This window comes from Eubalaena glacialis, chromosome 4, assembly GCF_028564815.1.
Source record: "Eubalaena glacialis isolate mEubGla1 chromosome 4, mEubGla1.1.hap2.+ XY, whole genome shotgun sequence".
In the NCBI taxonomy this organism is placed as follows: domain Eukaryota; kingdom Metazoa; phylum Chordata; class Mammalia; order Artiodactyla; family Balaenidae; genus Eubalaena; species Eubalaena glacialis.
In genome coordinates, this window is record NC_083719.1 from 158,480,195 (window position 1) to 158,502,552 (window position 22,358).

The 22,358-nt window shown below is 43.5% G+C and overlaps 1 protein-coding gene across 1 annotated transcript; it reads left to right on the forward strand.

The window, feature by feature from the left end:
• Nucleotides 1-20,254: 20,254 nt before the first annotated feature.
• Nucleotides 20,255-20,844, forward strand: LOC133090200 (small nuclear ribonucleoprotein Sm D1). Its single transcript, XM_061188520.1, has one exon. It carries the CDS (start codon nt 20,294-20,296, stop codon nt 20,651-20,653), a length of 360 nt encoding a protein of 119 aa, XP_061044503.1. The 5' UTR covers nt 20,255-20,293; the 3' UTR covers nt 20,654-20,844.
• Nucleotides 20,845-22,358: the final 1,514 nt, after the last annotated feature.

Consider the following 22,358-nt stretch of genomic DNA (forward strand, 5'->3'; position numbering starts at 1 on the left):
GAGCTGTTACCGTGGAGGATTACTGGACTGAATGTCAATATTATGACATAGTATGAGTGTCTTTCATGTTTGGTAATTGCAATCATTGTTGCTTTTGTTGTGGTCATCCATTTACAATGCTTGGTGTCAGTCTATTTATCTCTTGTAAAAATAAAATACAGTGTGTGTGTGTGAAAAAAAATGTGTTCATTTATCTATATCATATTTATTGACTACATCTTAGACACTGTGTTAGCTGCTTGTTCTAGATGTTAGTAAAATATAGACCTTCCTGCTCAAAGGGTCACAGTATTTGTGGGAAAACAAAAAAATGAACAACCTATGTCTCAAATAGCTTTGTACTTCCCAAAGAGAACACACCTTGTAGGTACAATAAATATATGTATTATAAAAAAAAAAAAAAGAATCCAAGACTTAATTTTTTTTTAATTGCTTTCTCATGCCCCTGCCAACCCTCTAGCATTCTTGTTGACCTTACTCTGGTCTACTTTTTTTTTTTTTTTTTTTTTTTTTTTATTTATTTTATTTATTTATGGCTGTGTTGGGTCTTCGTTTCTGTGCGAGGGCTTTCTGTAGTCGTGGCGAGTGGGGGCCACTCTTCATCGCGGTGCGCAGGCCTCTCACTGTCGCGGCCTCTCTTGTTGCGGAGCACAGGCTCCAGACGCGCAGGCTCAGCCATTGTGGCTCACGGGCCTAGTCGCTCCGCGGCATGTGGGATCTTCCCAGACCAGGGCTTGAACCCGTGTCTCCTGCATTGGCAGGCAGATTCTCAACGGCTGCGCCACCAGGGAAGCCCTGGTCTACTTTTTATTTTTCAATCTTTCTTATCACTTCCAAGCTCTCCTATAATGTATTTATTTATTATGCTCATTGTCTGTTTGTACTACTGGAAGGTAAACCCGTGAGGACAGGGATTTTTGTTTGGTTCCATTATCCTTCCCAAGTGCCCAGAAGTGTCTGGCACATGATATATGCCCCATAAATATTTGTTAAAAGAATGACTTCATGAATCTCCCTGGGTGTATTGCACAGTGGTTGCAACCTAAGGATATGGCCTGACAGACCTTTCAGAGTGGGGTGTCAAACAGCTCCATTATTCCATTATTGGTTGGTCCTCCACACTCTTTCCCTGATCTTTAAGGAGTCAGATTCTGTTTGGCGAACTGTCTTCTTGGAATGTGCTGGAGGTGGCTTTACCTATCAGATCTCTTTGGTGGATCACATTGATTTTTCCTATCCCACTGTCAGCCTGCACATCGTACACATGTAGGATTCTCAGTTAGTTTCTGGTAGAATGGGACAACCTGTCTACCAGTCAGCCATTTGGAGCTTACTGGAATAGCAGGAGGCCACAGCTATGCAGGGCTCATGGAAGGAAGTCCTCCTTCAGGACTTGTCAGACCACAAGGGACCTTTTGGATCTCAAGACATCAGCTCCTTTTGGAGCTTGGCATTAGGTCCTCCATCTCAGGAAGGAGACTCAAAACAAGGCCTTGCCCAAAGCCTGTCCCCTCTCCCATACTTCAGTTCTGCTCCCAGGATGGGGAACAATATCATTCTTCCTTCCTCCTACAGCATTTACATCAAAGTGCTCACCTTCTTGGGACCCTTGCTTGGCCTTCATATCAACTTGGCCCCTAGCAAGGGAGGACACCCAATTAAGCAAATGAAAGTTCCCTTCTTCAGATTGATCCCACTTGTTTTCAGAGTGAACTGTGTGTGGTGCTATGTTAAGACAGCTCATGTGTCCAATTGCTGATGTCCACTCAGTGACACTGCTGTGCCTAAGGTGTTGCAATTTCAGTCCAAGTAAAATGGATCAGCTCTACAGCACAGGGATTGGTGGCTGCAAATTTTCTCTGGCACCTTTTGCATAGTAGCGTGGGTTTCTTCCATGGACTTGGGCTGGCTTGATCTCAGGATAGGTTTTTAGGGTGCACTTGATATTGTGAAATAAAATTCATATTTTATGGCAAGACAAGAAAAATTTAAACATAAAAATTTTCTCTGCCCTTTGGCCTACTCTGTGCATTGTGTATCTGCATTATACATCAACCAAAGCTTCCCCATTGGCAGAAATACCTGCTCAACAATAAAGAACAATATTCTCCTAGCATCAACAAGACAACTCCTTAAAGATAACATTCCTTCCTGATCTTGTAAGGGGCCACGATGATGCTTAGATCTGGATTGTGTAAACTGTCATTTAATGTACAGCCCTCTGTCTCAAAAAACTTATATAACTCTGCCTTGACTTCTAACAGGAGGAACAGTTCTCAGAGCTTTCTGAGATGTTTTTCCTGGATTATAATCCTCAATTTGGCTTGAATAAAATTTTCCATTTTTTTCTTAGATTGACTGATTAATTTTTTGTTGACAATATGACCTGACTAGGTTAAAACCCCAGGTATGGTACTGTTCCTCCTTTCTGCCTTCAAATGTATTGCTTTCTAAGATGGGAGTGTGTGTGTGTGTGTGTGTGTGTGTGTGTGTGTGTGGTGTGGTGTTTGTTCCCCTACCAGTGAAGAAAACCTTATTTTCTTTAGTAATGTACCTGATAAGGAAGCTCGCCTTGCCAAGGAAGTGTTAATTTTCTTGCAGATGACAAAACTGTCTCCCTGGAGGAAAGAATATTCTTCCTGGCAACATAATATTGCCCTTTAGGAAGCCATAGCCTTAGAACCATCACATAAGGAGTGTTTGACACTTCCTGGGCCTGGCTCATCTATAGAACTGGCTTCACCAGGGATCTTAGGTCTCCCATGAAGTTACATCTAGCTCCCACTTGATTTTCTTTTATTTAAAATGATCATTCAGATGATAGAGTGTCTGTGTGTTTCCAGTTTGTCCCATTGCAAAAGAATGCCATTTATTCATTCAGTAGGCCTTTGTTAGCACTCCCTCCATGTCACAGCTTAGCTTGGTGATGGGCAAACATTTAGAAGAAAAAGATACTGTTCTTGGCTGAGGAGCTCCTGATCTAGAAAAGGGAGCACAGAGTGACAAGGCCATTGAGTGCAATGTGATAGGGGCCGACATTCGGGACGCACGGTGGTGTGGGAGCCCAGAGGCTCTGGGAAGGTTTTATAAGGGAAAGAACTTTGAGGTGAGCCTTCAAGGGTGTGTAGGATTTTGTTATGCTGGGGGTGGGGGTGGGGGTGGGGCGTGGCGGGGCGGGATAACTCTGCAGTCAGAGGGAATTGCCAGTGAAAAGTTCAAAGTGTGAAAGGGTATTTGATGTTCCTTGAATAATACAGTGAGAAGCCCCATGAGGTCTGAGCATGGAGATGAGAGTGGTCTTGAATGAGAGGTGTGCACTTTCTTCTATTGTTTATGGTGAGCAGCTGAGGGCTGTGAGTCTAGCTGGCAGGTAGAATGAGAGTACAGGGCCCAATCTGTACTGGGAGGTGTTGTGGTGGAATTGATCCTGGCCCAGTTTCTTGCTGCCATTTCACCAGGGAATGCAAACTCAACATCCAGAGGCTTGGGCTCTTATTCTTTTTGAACTCCAATCTCCCCATCAACTGCGACAGGCACTTATATTTGAAAGTTAACAGTGGTGTCTGTTTGCTTACTTGCATAGCATTTTACAAGGAAACAGCAACTACCATCTGCCAAGTGACTTTTTCTTTGAGTTAGAATTTTGGGGCAAAAAAATATGCATGGAATATCTGCATACGTGTATGTAAAAAATCAAACAATCTTTATTGTGAAATATAACATACATAGAGAAAATGTATATTTACAGTTGAAAGAGGAAATAATAAAGTGAATAGCTGCATACTCATCTCTCAGGTTGGGAAACAGACTGTTACCAGAACCATAACTAATCTTCTGTTTGTCCCTCCCCCACAAACCACTCAATGTCCCTAACCTCCCCCAGATAACCACTAGCCTCACTTATGTATGTCTTCTTTGCTTTTCTTTGTGGTTTTACTTCTGTGTATGTACTCCTAAAGAATGCACTGTATAGCTTTGAAAACCCGAGTAGTAAACCCATCTGTGTAAGGAAAGGGCAGTATGGCCACTGTTAGATGAAGCTCCAGAGGATACACTGAACAGAGGTTCTGAGGCATATCTCAGAACTTCCCTCTCAGGGAAGTTGGTGGGCAAGATCGTGAGTGAGTCTTAGAGGGTCTCACCACAGTTGGGAAATCCCACAGGGCTCCGGAGTTTCCAGGTGCTGCACATCTGGCAGCATTATGATAGGAGGAAGGGGCTATTTCTATGTGGTGGGCTGAGTGTTCTCAGCTGATGCAGGCAGCAGGGCATGGAACAGAGCAAGAACTTTTCCTGTATAACCAAGTACAGATGAAAATCAGGACCAGGCTCAGTAGGCCGTGTGTCTTCCGGTTATAAAGACGGTGCAATGAAAGTCAGCACCAAACGATTCTCCTTCAACGTTCTCCTGGGGATTTCCATCACTTCTTTCCATGTTGGGTCTTCTGGTCCTTCTAACCCATCTCTTCCCCTTTCTTGTTTATCTCTTTTGTTTTTGTGGGGAACATCGCAGTAACCTTTCAAGAAAAGATGCTTGGGAGGTCAATTTTTAGACTTTGCATGCCTGAAAATATCCTTATTCAACCTTCCCCCTTGACTGCTGGTTTGTCTTGGATATGAAATTCTAGGATGGAAATAATTTTCTTTCAGTATTTTGAAATGATTACTCCTTTGTCTTCTTGCCTCCAGAGTTGTTGTTGATAAATCTAAAGCCATTGTGATTCTTGATGTTTTTGTGTGTGACTTGTTTTTTTCCTCTTTTCAAGTTTTTGGAATCTTCTATTTGTCCCCAGTGTTCTGGAATTTCACAGTAACTTTCCTTGGTATGGGTCTGTAGGTTTTTGAAGCCTTCTTCCAACCTTCAAGTCAAGATCTTCAGTTCTGGCAACATTTCTAAAATTATTATTATTTTTTGTGGTTGTTGATTATCTTCTCCCCTCCATTTTCTCATTTAGATGGTTGAGCTCCTGGAGAGTTTCTCTCATTTTTCTCATCTTTTCCAGCCTTTTTTTTGCCCTCCTTATTGGGAGAGTTCCTCAAATTATCTTCCAACTTTCACATTGCATATTTTCCATTTATGCCTTCAGATTTTGAATTTCCAAGACCTTTTTTTCTTCTTCTTCTGAATCTTCATTCCTTCCTTCCTTTTCCCCTCCATCCCTCTCTCTCTCCTTTCCTTCTATCCTTCTTTCTTTTTTAAAAATAGCATTGTTATTGTTTTAAGGATATTTATTTTTTTAAAGCATGACATTTAAAAAAATTAACTAATTAATTAATTTATTTATTTTTGGCTGTATTGGGTCTTTGTTGCTGTGCATGGGCTTTCTCTAGTTGCGGTGAGCAGGGGCCACTCTTCGTTGCGGTGCGAGGGCTTCTCATTGTGGTGGCTTCTCTTGTTGCGGAGCACAGGCTCTAGGCGTGCGGGTTTCAGTAGTTGTGGCTCGCGGGCTCTAGAGTGCAGGCTCAGTAATTGTGGCGCACGGGCTCAGTTGCCCCACGGCATGTGGGATCCTCCCGGATGAGGGCTTGAACCCATGTCCCCTGCATTGGTAGGGGGATTCTTAACCACTGTGCCACCAGGGAAGTCCCAAGAATATTTAATTTGTTAAAGATTTCAATGATAGTTTTTAAAAATCTTACTCAATTAAAAATTTACATACAGTAGTATTCACTATTTTTGGTGTATAATTTGAAGAGTTTTAACCCATGTATAAAATATTCTCCCTGCATAGTGTCTATTTCCTCCAGGTTGCTTTTTTTCTCTTTTGTTTAAATGTGTTTGACATTTTTCTCAGATGTCTAGCAATTCCTGACTCCCTGCTCATGATTAAGAATGGGGCCTGGGCTTCCCTGGTGGCGCAGTGGTTGGGAGTCCGCCTGCCAATGCAGGGGACACGGGTTCGTGCCCCGGTCCGGGAAGATCCCACATGCCGCGGAGCGGCTAGCCCCGTGAGCCACAACTGCTGAGCCTGCGCGTCTGGAGCCTGTGCTCCGCAACGGGAGAGGCCCGCGCACCGCGATGAAGAGTGGCCCCCGCTCGCCGCAACTGGAGAAAGCCCTCGCACAGAAACGAAGACCCACCACAGTCTAAATAAATAAATAAATAAATTAAAAAAAAAAAAAAAAAAAAAAAAAAAAAAAAAAAAGAATGGGGCCTAAGAGACTAACTGGGGACTTTTTGAAAACATGGTAGGCCTTGTCAACTGGGAGCTTCACAGTGGGTGTTGACGTGGGCCAATTGTTTGGGGTCAGATTCCCCAGTGAGGAGCCCTCCAGACTCCTGCATTCAGCATGTAGTATGTTTTTGGTATTTCCACCCTGTCTTATTCCTTTAAATATATTTTTATTACTTATTAGCTTACGACAGTATCTAGTTACTATTCTGCTGGGGAAGATGAGAAAATCAACATATTTATACTATCTTCCACCATTTCTGCCTCTCCTTTACCGACTTTACTGAAGACAGTTTCTTTGATTATTTCTAAGTCTATTTTCTGGAACCAAAGTCGCTGCAGTCATTTTTGGCTCAGTTGTACATGTGAATGTATTCAGTGCTCACTACTGACTTTGTTGCTGTCATTGCTAGTTTTTCTGTTCATTTTGGCTGAAAACTGTCTTCTAGGACAGTGATTTTCCAACTTTTATGTTCTTAAGATTCACCTGGAGATCTTCAGACTCTGGTTCAGTGGGTCTAGGACAGGGTCTGAAAGTTTGAGTGTCGGACTGGCATCTCCCAGGTGAGGCTGATGTTGCAGATCACACTGCAAGTGGCAAGATTCTAGCAGGCTCTTCATGAGTTCTGAAACTTTGAAAACATCTCTCTGATGCCTTGATACTTGTGTGAGATTTGAGCATGAAATTCTTGGGTCACATTTTTTTCCTCGATGACTTTGCAGACATTGCTGCACTATCTGCTGATGTTGAAAGTTTTTTGAGGATTCTGAAGGTAGCTTGATCTACCCCTTGCAGGTGGCTTGATTTTTGTGTGCTTGTTTCTTTTTGGCCTGGAAGCCACGAGATTGTTGCTTTGCTTTATCTTTGAAATTCAGTGTCTTTGCAGGTGATGTCTCAGTGCTGACTGTTGTGTGAGAGCTCTTTTCTGGGATGTGGTGTGATGCCCTTTTAAATCCGTGGACTCAAAGTTTCTTCTGTTTTGCAAGAGTTACCTGAATCTTTTTGTTTTATTTTCATCTAAATCATTTTTTAAAATATTGAGATATAGGACTTCCCTGGTGGCGCAGTGGTTAAGAATCCCCCTGCCAGTGCAGGGACACGAGTTCGAGCCCTGGTCCGGGAAGATCCCACATGCCACGGAGCAACTAAGCCCGTGCACCACAACTACTGAGCCTGTGCTCTAGAGTCCACGAGCCACAACTACTGAGCTCACATGCCACAACTACTGAAGCCCGCGCGCCTAGAGCCCATGCTCCGCAACAAGAGAAGCCACCGCAATGAGAAACCCACGCACCTCGACAAAGAGTAACCCCTGCTCGTGGCAACTAGAGAAAGCCCACGGACAGCAATGAAGACCCAATGCAGCCAAAAAATAAATTAAATTAAATTTTAAAATATTGAGATATAATTCGCACACTATTTTAGTATATTTATCCTTTTAAAGTATACAATTCAATGGTTTTAAAGTATAGTCACAAAATTGTAAAATCATCACTACTATCTAATTCCACAACATTTTCAACACCCCAGACAAAACCCCATTCCCCTTATTGGTCACTCCCCATTCCCTCCACCCCCACCACTGGCAAGCACTAATCTACTTCTGTCTCTATGGATTTGCCTATTCTGCACATTTCACATAATTGGGATCATATAAGATGTGACCTTTCATGTCTGGCTTCTTTGGTCTGCATAATGTTTTCAAGGTTCATCCATGTTGTAGCATATATCAGAATTTCATTCCTTTTTATGGCTGAACAGTGTTCTGTTGTATGGATAGATCACATTTGGTTTATCTGTTCATCAGCTGATGGACAAGGGTTCCTTCCACTACCTGAATCGTTTTTGAATATTTCTTTTTTTCTCTTGCTTATCTTCTTCAGAGATTCCAACTATGTGTCTAGTGGGATCTCTTTTGTTCTATGTCTTGCATTTTTCTCTAATCATTTTTTCTTATTTGCTCTTTTTCAATTCATCTTTCTTAATTTTTTCTATCCTTTTCTCTCTGTCCCTGATTGTTATCCATAATACCTCATCCCCTCTTCATGGCTTCATATGTGGCCTTTATTTCAGGGATAGTCAAATTCTCCTCTCCCTCTTTTTCCTGAGCTCTGCTAGAAAAAAATTTTTTTCATTTCTTTCTGCTGTTCTATCATTGCTTCACCAAGCGCCTGCGATTCAGCTTTGAGACCTTGCATAATGGAGGTGATAGTTTTAGTATATTCTATGAGTTCTTGGGGGCGAATCTTTGCTCATCATGCTCATCTTTTCTACAACAAAATCTTTTGGAGAGATGTTCTTCACTTGTTGATTTTTCCTCTTTCTTTCTTTTTTTCCTGGTTGAATTCTTCTTGGATGAGCTGTTTTCACAAGGATGGTGTGGGGAGAAGCCGGGGTATTTGCATTATTTCATGGAGATGCCTCATAAGACAGGTGTGTGTGATTGAGGCTGCTGATCTCTCCCCTGCTGAGCTGACCAAGAGCGGCAGCTGCTTCCCCTGGAGCCCCTCCCTACTCCCCATGTTAGCCAGGCAGCGGTTTGCCAGGTCCTTCATGTAGCCTCTTATCTCTCTGAGCACCTTATCTCCTTCCACTCTACTGTATCAAATGTTCTTGTTTTGTCCCAACCCCCACCCCAGGTTGGCCACCCACCTGCATGGGTCTGTCCTGCACTGGCCCTGCCTTGAAGGTCTCCGTGGATGGCCCAGTGTACCCTGCCCCCGGCAGTTTTTCTCATTTTATTTCAGAGTTTGGAGTTAGAGGTTTTCCCTCATTTAATCAAAGACAGAGAGTTGCTGTTTCTCATTTTCTTTTCTTTTCTTTTTTTTTTTTAATGGATATGGGTCCCTTAAAAAAATCTTTTTTAATTTAATTTTTTAAATTTTTACTATTTTTATTTTTGGCTGCGTTGGGTCTTCATTGCTGTGTGCAGGCTTTCTCTAGTTGTGGTGAGCGGGGGCTACTCTTCCTTGCAGTATGTGGGCTTCTCATTGCGGTGGCTTCTCTTGTTGTGGAGCACGGGCTCTAGGAGTGAGGGCTTCAGAAGTTGCAGCAGGCGGGCTCAGTAGTTGTGGCATGTGGGCTCAGTAGTTGTGGCTTGCAGGCTCTAGAGCACAGGCTCAGCAGTTGTGGCACACAGGCTGAGTGGCTCCAAGGCATGTGGGATCTTCCCGGACCAGGGATTGAACCCATGTCTTCTACATTGGCAGGCGGATTCTTGACCACTGCGCCACCAGGGAAGCCCCTGTTTCTCATTTTCTTTGCTGCTTTTGTTGGGTTTGGGAGAAGAGGCAGACAGGAAGTCATGAGGAATCCTTTCTCACATTAATTCCAATAAAAGAATGACCAAAAGCAAATGCTTGGGAAGAAGTAATGAAGATTTGGAGCTAACACACCCTCCCTTACTACAAAATGCAGGAAAAATTAAATACATGTAAATTTCTGAATTCAGTTAAAAATCTTTACAGGGATATCCCCCACCCACACACTCCAGTTTATGATAGTAAAAATAAACAAAATGCCCCAATGTCTCTAAAACCAAATTTCAACTGTATTATATAGCTCATGTTTTAAGTCAAACTATGCCAAACATTGCTTCTGAATTTGGAGAAAATTCAGCCGTCTCCATAGCATGGTAGAAAACAGTTATCTTACAGAAAGGCAGAAATACTACTTGATATAAAGGAGCAATGGGTGTAAAACACTTGGCAAAGTGTTGCTCCCATTTGAAATCAACATTGGGTTTTTCTCTTTGCCTCATCTCCTTCCCAATCACAATGGGGACCTGGCCAGGCTGGACCAGGTCCTGGGCAGATACTGTTTTGGGGGGAAATGGAGCTCTCCATCAGGATTGGGCCCTTAGGACAGTCACTGGGACAGCCATCTCTCACCTGGTGCTGTTTTTGGCCCCTGCAGGTCTGTGTCTAATTGACTGTGGCCTGGGCCTCTCTCTCTGGAGCACTGTGACCTGGAGGGCCCTAGAGCTCTTTGCGAGGCTGCTAGAGACTGGTAATACCTGAAGTCACAATCTCAGGGCTCTCAGCCTTGTGTTTTCCAGCTCAGCCTCTAAAGCCAGTTCTCCAGGCCATCTGGCCTCTGTCACCACTTTGCTTGGTGTTCTCCACCTATGCCCACCCCCTGAAATGGCTACTGGAGTCCTCACGGCAGCTTTTTCACAGTCTTACCCCCAGCTTAACTGAAATCTGGCTTCCCTCCCCCGTTGCCCCTCATCCTCCCTTGTCCTGAGCCTCTTGGTGCGGAGCTTGCATTGGAGTGTCCCAGTGCTGCTGCCCCTCCCTGCAATTCTGCTCTGCAGTCCTTTTGAAATCCTGTTTGGGCTCATCACCCTCCCCCGCACTACTCACCACCACTTTGGAAGTTCTGGGGCTGTGGCTCTTAGCTTCTGCTCTATGCCTGGGAGATTTCCAGGGCCCACCCTGCTGTGAAGGGTTACCTCTGTGGCTCCCCTGGGTGCCCACAGCACACCGGTCACCCCCAAAATGGCCCTGACTCCTGGGCATAGTTCTCTTTATGTGATTGTCTCTCCAGGCCCCCCTGGAAGCTCCTCTCCCAAGATAGAGTCTTAGTCATCTGTATCCCATTGCCAAAGTTAGGGACAGCCTAATGACCAGCACAGTCTGTTTTAAGAATAAACAAGACTGGAAGATACGAACGTAGAGAAAGAAGCACAGGCTCTGCTTCCCTCTGCTGCGGCTCAGCGTGCCCCTTCCCCAGGCTGGAAGCTTTTCTCCATACGCCAGTCTCAGGGGACACTTCCTTGCTCCTCCTTCCTCCCTCCATAGCCCTTAACTTCCAGGACAAGTCCTCGGGCCCTGCTTCCAGTTTTCCTTTCTGCTTAGGGAAGGAGACTGGAGGCCGGCGCGGCCTGTGGCCGGTAGAGGGCAGGCACCCTCCCAGCCGGCAGGGGATTGCTGCCTCCCCCGGTGCCTGGGGCCGGTCTTGGAGGCTCAGGTGAGATTAAGTAAGGGTGCATTGGTGCTGAGCCTTGAGCCCTGCTCTGCAGCCTCCAGCGAAGGATTTGACTACTGACTCAAGTAGGGTACCTGCCACGCGGAGGAAGCCTCACGCTGGCAGGAAGGGATGAGGCTCCTGAGGTGGTGAGGTGTCTTGCCTCTCCTTTGGTGAGAGGCTCTTGGGGGCCAGTGAGGAGGGAGGCCAAGCAGGGGCGTGGGAAGAGCTCGAGGGGGAGAGTTGGGAGCCCAGGTTGGGATCCCCTCTATGCAGGTACTCATTGCTGCCTGCTGTCAGCTCTTCCAGTCCCAAGGTCACAGGTAGAGGGAGCAGATTGTCTGGGAACTTTCCTGGGACTGGAAAAGAGTGGGTGGTTGGTCAAAGAGTTGTGTTTGACCAGGTCTGATTCTTCCACCCATTTATCCCTGCAAATATACAGAAGTAAAGAAATACAACAACGGACTCACATGTTCTCCATTCACATGTTCACATGTTCTCACTCCATTCTCTAGATTGAATAATTACCAAGATTGTGCTGTATTTACTTTGTTACTTTTTCTTTGCTGAAGTATTTTAAGGCAAATCTTAGACATTTTGCCATGTCACTTCTAAATACTTTGTTATGCATCTTTCAAAAATATGACAACTACTTTCATACCATAATGCCATTATCATACTTAACAAAATTAACAATGGTTCCTTGGTATCAACTAATATCAGTTCATAGTTGAATTTCTTTGGTGTAGTTTTACTATTGTTTGTCATGTAAGGCCCAATATTTGGTTGTGATAGCTCTTAAGTCTGTTTTGATGGACAGCATTCTCCCTTTTATTCTGAGTCAATGACATGTTGCTGACACTGGTCAACCTGTATAATGGCTCTCAGACTCTCAATCTGTTTATCTGTATAGTAGGTAGTGTTGCTGCCCTGCCAGATTCCCTTTACTGGCACACCCAACATTTTTAAAAAATTAATTAATTAATTAATTTTTATTTATTTTTGGCTGTGTCAGGTCTTAGCTGGGGCATGCGGGATCTTCACTGAGGCATGTAAGATCTTCTGCTGCGGTGCACGGGCTCTTCGTTGTGGTGTGTGGACGTCTCTCTAGTTGTGGCCTGCAGGTTTTCTCTCTCTAGTTGTGGCACACAGGCTCCAGAGCGCATGGGCTCTGTAGTTTGCGGAACGTGGACTCTAGGCTCTAGTTGAGGTGCACGAGCTCAGTAGTTGTGGCCCACGGGTTTAGTTGCCCCGCAGCATGTGGGATCTTAATACCCCGAACAGAGATCAAACCCATGTCCCCTGCACTGTGAGGTGGATTCTTTACCACTGGACCACCAGAGAAGTCCCTGGCACACCCAACTTCTGTCTGCAGAGAATGTTGGCTGTAAGGGCTCACAGCTGCCCTCTACTCAGGGGAATTGCTTGTAGAAAGTTGCTCTTAGCCAACCTGAGCTCACCCTCTTCATGGCCCGCAGCCAGTGATTGACAGGGGTACTGAAGCCTAGCTTTCTTGACCTGAGGAGGGACAATACTATAGTGGTGCTCATGCTCCAGAGCTTTCCAGGGGACTAGGCAGAGCCTAGACTTCAACTGAAAGCACTCATTTCCTTAGCTTCTTCTCCTGTCCTACTCTGCCTCCCTCAGTTCCTTGCAGGTTTCTTTTGAGAGCACTTGCATGAGAATCCTAGGGTCAAACTGTGCTTCTAGGAGACCTAAGTCTATTTTCTTCCTTAGAGTGTCACTTAACTTTTACTTTGATTTCTTGAATACCTACAAATGGAAATGAACTCTGGAGGCCTAGTCAGAAGCAGGTTCAACTCTTTATAGCAAGATTACTTCATCAGTGGTCTGGGCAGCATATTGTAAGCCATCTGGAGGCATAGGGGATCAATGAATTCAGTCTGATCCCTCTGTTGTGAAGTTCCCCATCAACCTCTCATCTAGACACTCCATCCATTGATTATTCCCTGACTCAGTTACTGCACTAAGGGTGGCAAGGGGGATATTTTTCTAATTCTTTTTCTAACATCATTTCTTCCACATTTATCACCTGGAATATTTCCATAGGGAAGAATTTTCCCTGATCAATGAAAGCTATTTGGTTGTCCTGCAATGCAATTTATTCAGGAAAGGTTAGTTTCTTTCCTGTTAATTGACAATGCTCAGTAAAGAGGTGATGCCCTTTACTTCCTGGTTCTATTACCATTATTACTCATGTCATCATTTATTTCAGTATCAAAATATATGTGTATGTTTTTAAAAATTGAGATAAAATTCATATAACATAAAATTCACCATTTTAACCTTTTAAAAGTGTACAATTCAGTGGTTTTTAGTATAATCACAATATTGTACAACCATCATCACTATCTAATTCCAGAACATTTTATCACCCAAAAGGCAACCCCATCCATTAAGCAGTCACTCCTCATTACTCCCCAGCCCCAGCCCTTGGAAACCATTAATCTACTTCCTGTCTCTATGGATTTGCCAATTCGGGACATTTCATATAAATGGAATCATACAATATGTGGCTTTTTGTGTCGGGCTTCTGTCCCTTGGCTAAATGTTTTCAAGTTTCATCCGTGTTGTAACATGTATCAGTACTTCATTATTATTCATTCACTATTGACTGATATTCCACATTTTGTTTATCCATTAATTGGTTGATGGATATTTGGGTTGTTTCCATTTTTTGGCTATTAGGAATAATGCTGCTATGAACATTGAGGTACAAGTTTTTGTGTGAACATATCTTTTAAATTACCTAGAGGTAGAATTGCTGGTCATATGGTAACTCTATGTTACCTTTTTTTTTGGCTGCATTGGGTCTTTGTTCCTGAGCGCGGGCTTTCTCTAGTTGCAGCGAGTGGGGGCTACTCTTTGTTGTGGTGCACAGGCTTCTCATTGCGGTGGCTTCTCTTGTTTCAGAGCACAGGCTCTAGGCGTATGGGCTTCAGTAGTTGCAGCATGTGGGCTCAGTAGTTGTGGTTCGCAGGTTCTAGAGTGCAAGCTCAGTAGTTGTGGCGCACGGGCTTAGTTGCTCCGCAGCATGTGGGATCTTCCCGGACCAGGACTTGAACCTGTGTCCCCTGCATTGGCAGGCAGATTCTTAACCACTGTGCCACCAGGGAAGCCCTATGTTACCTTTTTAAGGAACTGCTAAACTGTTTTCCACAGCCTCTGTTCTGTTTACATTCCCACCAGCAATGTGTGAGGGTCCTAATTTCTCTACATCTTCATCAACACTTGTTACTTACCATTTTAAAAATTATAGCCACTCTGGTGAGTGTCAAGTGGTATCTCATGTGGTTATGACTTGCATGTTCCTAATGCTAATAATGTTGATCATCTTTTCATGTGCTTATTGGCTATTATATATCTTTGGAGAAATTTCTACTTGAATCCTTTGCCCATTTTAATTTTTATTGGATTGTTTCTCCTTTTGTTGTGGAGTTGTAAGAATTCTTTATAAGTTCTATCCAGACTAGACGCTAGGCTTTCTGCTGTCTTGATGCTATCCTTTGATGTACAAAAGTTTGAAACCCCCCCATTTATTGAGATATATTGACAAATAACATTGTGTAACATTGTATAAGTTTAAGGTGTACAATGTGGTGATTTGATATACATATATTTTGTGAAATGATAACCATATTAAAGTTAGTTAACACATCCATCACCTCATATATCTACCATTTGTGTGTGTGTGTGTGTGTGTGTGTTTGGTGAGAACATTTAAGGTCTATTCTCTTAGCAAATTTCAAGTATACAATACAGTATTCAAGTATACAATACAGTATTGAAAACTATGGTCACCATGCTGTACATTAGATCCCCAGAACTTCTTCTAATTGCAAATTTGTATCATTTGACCAACATGTCAAATCTCCCCATTCCCCCGACTCCGAAATCCCTGGCTACTCTCTGTTTCAATAAGTTCAGGTTTTTAGATTCCACACATAAGTAAGATCATACAGTATTTCTTTCTCTGACTTACTTCACTTAGCATAACACCTCAAGGTTCATCCATGTTGTCGCAAATGACAGGATTCCCTTATTTTTTATGGCTAAATAATATTTATGTGTGTGTGTGTGTGTCCATATCATCTTCTTTATTCATTCATCTCTAGACGGACACTTAGATTGTTTCCATGTGTTTGCTATTGTGAATAATGCTGCAGTGAACCTGGGGGTGCAGATATCTTTTCAAGATAGTAATTTTATTCCCTTTAAATATGTATACAGAAGTGGAATTGCTTGATCCTATGGTAGTTCTATTTTTAATTTTTTGAGGAACTCCATACTGTTTTTCTTTTTTAAAAAAATTTATTTATTATTTATTTTTGGCTGCGTTGGGTCTTCTTTGCTGAGCGCAGGCTTTCTCTAGTTGTGGCGAGTGGGGGCTACTCTTTGTTGTGGTGCGTGGGCTTCTCATTGCGGTGGCTTCTCTTCTTGCGGAGCACAGGCTCTAGGCACGCGGGCTTCAGTAGTTGTGGCTTGCGGGCTCTAGGGCGCAGGCTCAGTAGTTGTGGTGCACAGGCTTAGTTGCTCTGTGGCATGTGAGATCTTCCTGCACTAGGGCTCGAACCCATGTCTCCTGCATTGGCAGGCAGATTCTTAACCACTGCGCCACCAGGGAAGTCCCTCCATACTGTTTTAAATAGTGACTGTGCCAGTTTACATTCCCACCAACTATGCATAAGGGTCCCTTTTCTCCACATCCTCTCCAACACTTGTTATCTCTTATCTTTTTAATTATAGTCATTCTAACAGGTGTCAGATAATATCTCATCATGGTTTTGATTTGCATTTCCATGATAAAATTTAAAGTGTATTTTGTCTGATATAAGTATAGCTACTTCTGCTCTCTTTTCATTTCCACTTGCATGGAGTATCTTTTTCCATTCCTTGACTTTGAGCCTATGTGTGTCCTTAAAGCTGACATGAGTCTCCTGTAGGAGGCTTGTATTAGAGCAGGGGTCCCCAACCCCTGGGGACTGTAGTGGTACCAGTCCATGGCCTGTTAGGAACCGGGCTGCACAGCAAGAGGTGAGGGGCAGGCGAGTGAACGAAGCTTCATCTGCCAGTCACCATCACTCCCCATTGCTCACATTACCGCCTGAACCATCGCTCGCAATACTGCCTAAACCATTCCCCCCCACCCCAAACCCCTCCGTCCATGGAAAAATTGTCTTCCACGAAACCAGTCTCTGGTGCCAAAAAGGTTGGGGACTGCTGTATTAGGGTCTTGTTTTTTTAATCCATCCAGCCACTCTATGCCTTCTGATTGGAGAACTTAATCCATTTACACTTAGAGTAATTATTGATAGGTAAGGACATACTAATGCCATCTTATTGTTTGCTAGATGTTTTGTTGTTCCTTTATTCCTCTCTTGCTGCCTTCCTTTGTGAGTTAAATTTCTGTGCTGGTGTGCTTTGATTCCCTTCTGCTTATCTTTCATATATCTACTATAGGTTTTGCTTTGTGGTTACCGTTAGCCTTACATAAAACATCTTATAGATATTACAGTCTGTTTTATGCTGATAACAACTTAAACCACGTACAACAAGTTTACTCTTTTTTCTCCCTTCCTTTTGTTTTTGATGTCATAATTTACCTGTTTTTATGTTGTGTACTTATTAACAACTTATTATAGCTACAGTTATTTTAATACTTTTGTCCTTTAACCTGTATAGTAAAGTGGTTAATATATCACCATATTACAGTATTAGAGTATTCTGAGTTTGACTATATACTTACCTTTATCAGTATGTTGTGTATTTTCATGTTGCTAATTAGCATCCTTTCATTTTAGCTTGAAGAACTCCTTTCAGCATTTCTTTCAAGACAGGTCTAGTGGTGATAAACTCCCTCAGCTTTGTTTGTCTGGGAAAGTCTTTACCTCTCCTTCATCTTGGAAGGACAATGTTGCCACATAGAGTATTCTCACTTGGCAGTTTCATCCTTTCAGCACTTTGAAAATATCATCCCCCTCTCTCCTGACCTGTTAGGTTTCTACTGAGAAATCCTCTGATAGTCTTATGAGGGTTCCTTTATAAGTTACAAGTTTCTTTTTTCTTGCTCCTTATAAGATTTTCTCTTTGTCTGTGTCTTTTGACAATTTTACTACAATATGTCCTAGAGAAGATATCTTTAAATTGTTTGGTGACCTATGAGCTTCATGAACTTGGATAGCCAAATCTCTTCCCAGATTTGGGAAGTTCTCAGCCATTATTTCTCTAAGTAAGTTTTCTGCTTCTCGCCCCCCTTCTCATTCTGAGATTCCAATAATTTGCAGATTGTTTCCTTTGATATTATCCCACGGATCACATAGGCTTTCTTCACTCTTTTTCATTATTTTTTCTTTGTTCTCCCTGACTGGATAATTTCAAAGGTCCTGTCTTCTAATTCCAGATTCTTTCTTCTGCTTCATCCATTCTGATGTTGATGCTCTCTATTGCACTTTTTTTTTTTTTTTGGCTGTGTTGGGTCTTCGTTTCTGTGCGAGGGCTTTCTCCAGTTGCGGCGAGCGGGGGCCACTCTTCATCGCGGTGCGCGGGTCTCTCACCGTCGCATCCTCTCCTGTTGCGGAGCACAGTCTCCAGACGCGCAGGCTCAGTAGTTGTGGCTCACGGGCCTAGTTGCTCCGTGGCATGTGGGATCTTCCCACACCAGGGCTCGAACCTGTGTCCCCTGCATTGGCAGGCAGATTCTTAACCACTGTGCCATCAGGGAAGCCCATATTGCACTTTTCATTTCACTCATTGTACTCTTCAGCTCCAGAATTTTGATTTGGTTCTTTTATATGATTTCTCTTTGTTAACGTTCTCATTTTGTTTGTGTATCATTTTCCTGATTTTGTTCTATTGTCTTTCTATGTTTTCTTGCAGCTCATTGAGCTTCCTTAAAACAACTATTTGGACTTTTTATCAGGAAAACTATAGATCTTCATGTCTTTGGTATTGGTTACCAGAAGATTATTGTGATCCTTTGGTGGTGTGATAGTTCCTTGATTTTTCATGTTCCTTGAAGTCTTGTGATGCTGTCTTCACATTTGAAGTAGCAGTTACCTCCTCCAGTCTTTACTCATTGACTTTGGGAGAGAAATACCTTCTGTCAGCCCTGCTAGGGATTCTGAGGTTTCTGGATATGCCTACTCTACATTCCTTGTTGCCTCTTGTGGCAGAATTCTTAAGCTTATATGCCTTCTCTCCATCCTGCAGTGCACCAGACCAGAGGCTGACAGACTTCCTTTTGCTTTTCCAAGGATAGAGCTAAAGCTTGAGTTTGTGGTCTCTCCCTGGCCAGCAGATTTAGGCCAGCTTTCTACACATGCTCACTACTGTCTGCCAGAGCTTGCTCTCACCACCATCAGGAGTGCATTCAGGGAGATAAGCCACAGGGAGGTGTGTAGATGAGGCACATGGAGCATTGGCAGTGCCTGTGGGCCATTTGGGAGGTTTCAAAGGTAAAGTGTCCCCAGCAGCTCATGACAGTTAGTAGGATCCATGTCTCTTTAATGTCCTCTGAGGGTCCTATCTGCTCTCACTCAACCTCTTCCCACCCCCCAATCATGTAGCTCACAACTCAGTACTCTGGATGGAGCAAGAGAGAAATGACCTCTTTGACAGGATCCCACACTGCTGGAGAAGCTGGGTGCTCACTCACACACTCTCACTTTACCCTGCAGGAGAAATCACTGACTAAGAAAATGATTTCTTAGCATTGAGCTGTGCCAGTTTTGGGGATAGGTAATGCAGGTAAACTCAAACTGTTCCTCTTACCCTCTCCAATGTGTCCAAATGTGTATTCTTCTGCTCCAACTATGTGCTGGAATTTCTCTTCTGGAAACCTGGACTTCCACAAAGGCTCTCTCATTCATAAGTGATTGTCTAAGACAGTGTTCTCCAGGGAGAGAGGCCCACTCCTTCCTCATAATCTTTATCATGCCTCCTGGATATGCACAACTGTCATTTTCTCACATTTATGTCAAGTCAAGTGTTGCAAAACAGCTCCAAGCTCCTTCATCCAACCAGTTTGCCTATCCAATACATCCCAAAATTTATACTACAGAAGCTGTGGCACTGTTACTGTTGTCAAATAATTTGAAAAAAAAATAACACAAAAAAAGGACAAACAATATACTTGCAGGTCACCAGTCTGCAGCCTCTGATAACAGCCTACTTCTAGTTGTCCAATTTGCAGTAGGTATATTCACTTCCATCCATTGTTTGATCTAACTTTCCTCCTGTCTTCATCCTACTCATGCTACACTTATTTTCCTGATTCCTTTCTTTTTCAAAGTCTCTGTCTTACAGTATTATATATTCATGGGTATTGGATTATATTTTGAATTATATTGAAATCTTTTGTACATTTGCATCTCTACAGGCTCCATTTCCCCAAAATGGAATTCCTTCCCTATTCTTTATATTTAAACCATTTCATCTTTCAATGTTCTACTCACGTACTGTCTCTTTTATAAAGACCTCCTTGGCATCCCTTTTCCCATTCATCAATCCATCCATCCACCCAGGTCTCACCCCATCCTGAATTCTGAGAGCCCTGAGTACCCCATTTGTTAGATCACTTGGGACCTTATCAGGCATAAACTTCTTGCTCTCTGTCGTGGGTTGAATCATGGCTCCACAGAAGACATGCCTATGCCCTAAACCCTGGACCCTGTGAATATGAGCTTATATGGAAAAAAAGTTCTTTGTTGATATAATTAATTTAAGGACCTTGAGATGAGATCATCCTGGATTACCTGGTTAGGTCCTAAATCCAAATGACAAGTGTCCTTATATGACACAGAAGAGGGGACACTAGAGGAGGAAATGGAGGCAGAGATTGGAGTGTTGTAGACACAAGCCAAGTAATACCTGGAACCACCAGTAGCTGGAAGAAGACGAAGGATTCTCTTCAAGAGCCTTTGGAAGGAGTGCAGCCCTGCTGACATCTTGATTTTGTACTTCTGGCCTCCAGAACTGTGAGAGAATAAACTTCTGTTGTTTTAATTTACCAAGTTTTATGGTAATTTGTTATGGTAGCCACAAGAAACTAGACATTCAAATGGCCAGCTCTTTAAAATCAGAGGCAGGGTTTTGTGCGCTCTCGGACTGAAAGGGTGACGGCGCCGCTAGGATGAAGCTCGTGAGATTTTTGATGAAATTGAGTCACGAAACTGTAACCATTGAATTAAAGAATGGAACACAGGTCCATGGAACAATCACAGGTGTAGATGTCAGCATGAATACACATCTTAAAGCTGTGAAAATGACCCTGAAGAACAGAGAACCTGTACAGCTGGAAACACTGAGTATTCGAGGAAATAACATTCGATATTTTATTCTGCCAGACAGCTTACCTCTGGATACACTTCTCGTGGATGTTGAACCGAAGGTGAAGTCTAAGAAAAGGGAAGCTGTTGCAGGAAGAGGCCGAGGCCGAGGAAGAGGAAGAGGACGTGGCCGAGGCAGAGGAAGAGGGGGTCCTAGGCGATAATATCTCTCAAGACTACTATTTCGAAGTAACGAAGAAGAAGAAGACGTGGCAGAGGAAGACTACGTGGCTAAGTTAGAAGATGGTGGAGTCCTAAGCAAATTGTGTCTCTCAAGGTTATGGTTTTAAAGTGATCGATGCCCTGGCTGCTTTTTGTACAGGCTTTGTTTGTTTGTGGCAGTTTTTAATAAACATAAATGTAGGACAAAAAAAAAAAAATCAGAGGCAGTGTGTTTTACCTCTTTGTAGGAGGTCTTTCCTCTACCTGGAGAAAAGTAGCCAGAACAGAGAAAAGAACACCAAGAACTGAGTTGAATTGGCCAGGTTTCAGCATGGCCCATCCCTTATTAGCTGGCTCTCTTTTCTAAATCAGGGACACATGCCATTTCCTCTACAGAGTGACTGTGAAGGTTTCATGTGGAAATGGATGGGGAACTCTCTTCTACTGTGTGTGTGCAGCTCTCCTATGTACTCACTGTTGCTCTTTTGTGACTTGTTTCCCTATTGAAGTGTCAGGATAAGGTCTCACCTTTGTGGGTAGAGGACAGGGTCCCTCTGAAAAGGGTGGTCATTCTGGGGTTAATCACTGGGGAAGAGGCAAGTCCTAGACATGAAATCATAATTTAGAAAGCAGGCTGAAGGCAGCCTCTCTGGATTTGGGATTTTGCTATAGTGGCCTTCTTTCAGCTCCCCCAAATAGCCATGTTCTTTTTTGTTTTAGGGCTTCTGTATGTGCTATTCCCTCTAGCCAGAACATTCTTCTCCCAGCTAACTCCTATCCTCTGTCTCAGTTCTAAAAAGCAGCCTTCTATTACTACCTAGATTAGGCCGGGACTTCTGACATATTGCCCTTAGCCCATGCCCTTCTCCTCAGAAGCATGCATCACCCTTACGTCTTGTTCAACATTCTGCCTCATTTGGTGTCATACCACAGGTTCCATGGGCAAGAATGTGCCCACCTGGGTCTTGTGCTTCCCCTGCAGCAGAGAGCAGAGCACCCTCCCCACCCCCACCACCAGCTTCACATAAGGGAAGTGACCCTAAGGTCACATTCTCTGGTTAGAGGTTACTCTCCAGTGGTCCCCGCCCCCAGCCTTCAGTTAAGTCTCACTTACACTTTCTGAGGCTAATTGTGGCCAGACACACCAGTGATCAGCACCCCTGAGGCTTGCAGTCATCCCTAAGGAGTATCCTAGGGGAGGGTGCATCTATCTCAGGGGCCAGGGCTGTCACAGCTGCCCCACCCTATGGGGAGTCTCCCTCATTGATATTCCTGACCTTGACAATTTGGACTTGATTTTATGGAGGGTGCCAACCAGTGAATTTCCTTATAACAGAAAATGTCAAATTCACGTGAGAGATGGCTATAATCCAACAGGGCAACCAACATAGGGCTTGGTAAAATGTGGACTAGATCAGGCAGAAGCAATGGGGGGCATCTACACCTGTGTGCACTTGTGAAGGTTGAGTTACAGGAGATGCTGAATGTAATGGAAACATTGACTTGGAATCTTTAGGCATCTCCTGAAAGGATTAACCAATGGCATCATAAAAAGAGACAGAGGTCAACTGAAAAATAGCAGGACGACAGAGGTGCCCATCAGACTCCTTGAAGAACCCAGCAGTCCAGGTGATTGGAATAGGATAGCACATGAGCCTGACCAGAGCCCAGAGAGAGAGAAGGCGGGTTGGGCACAGGATCACCATC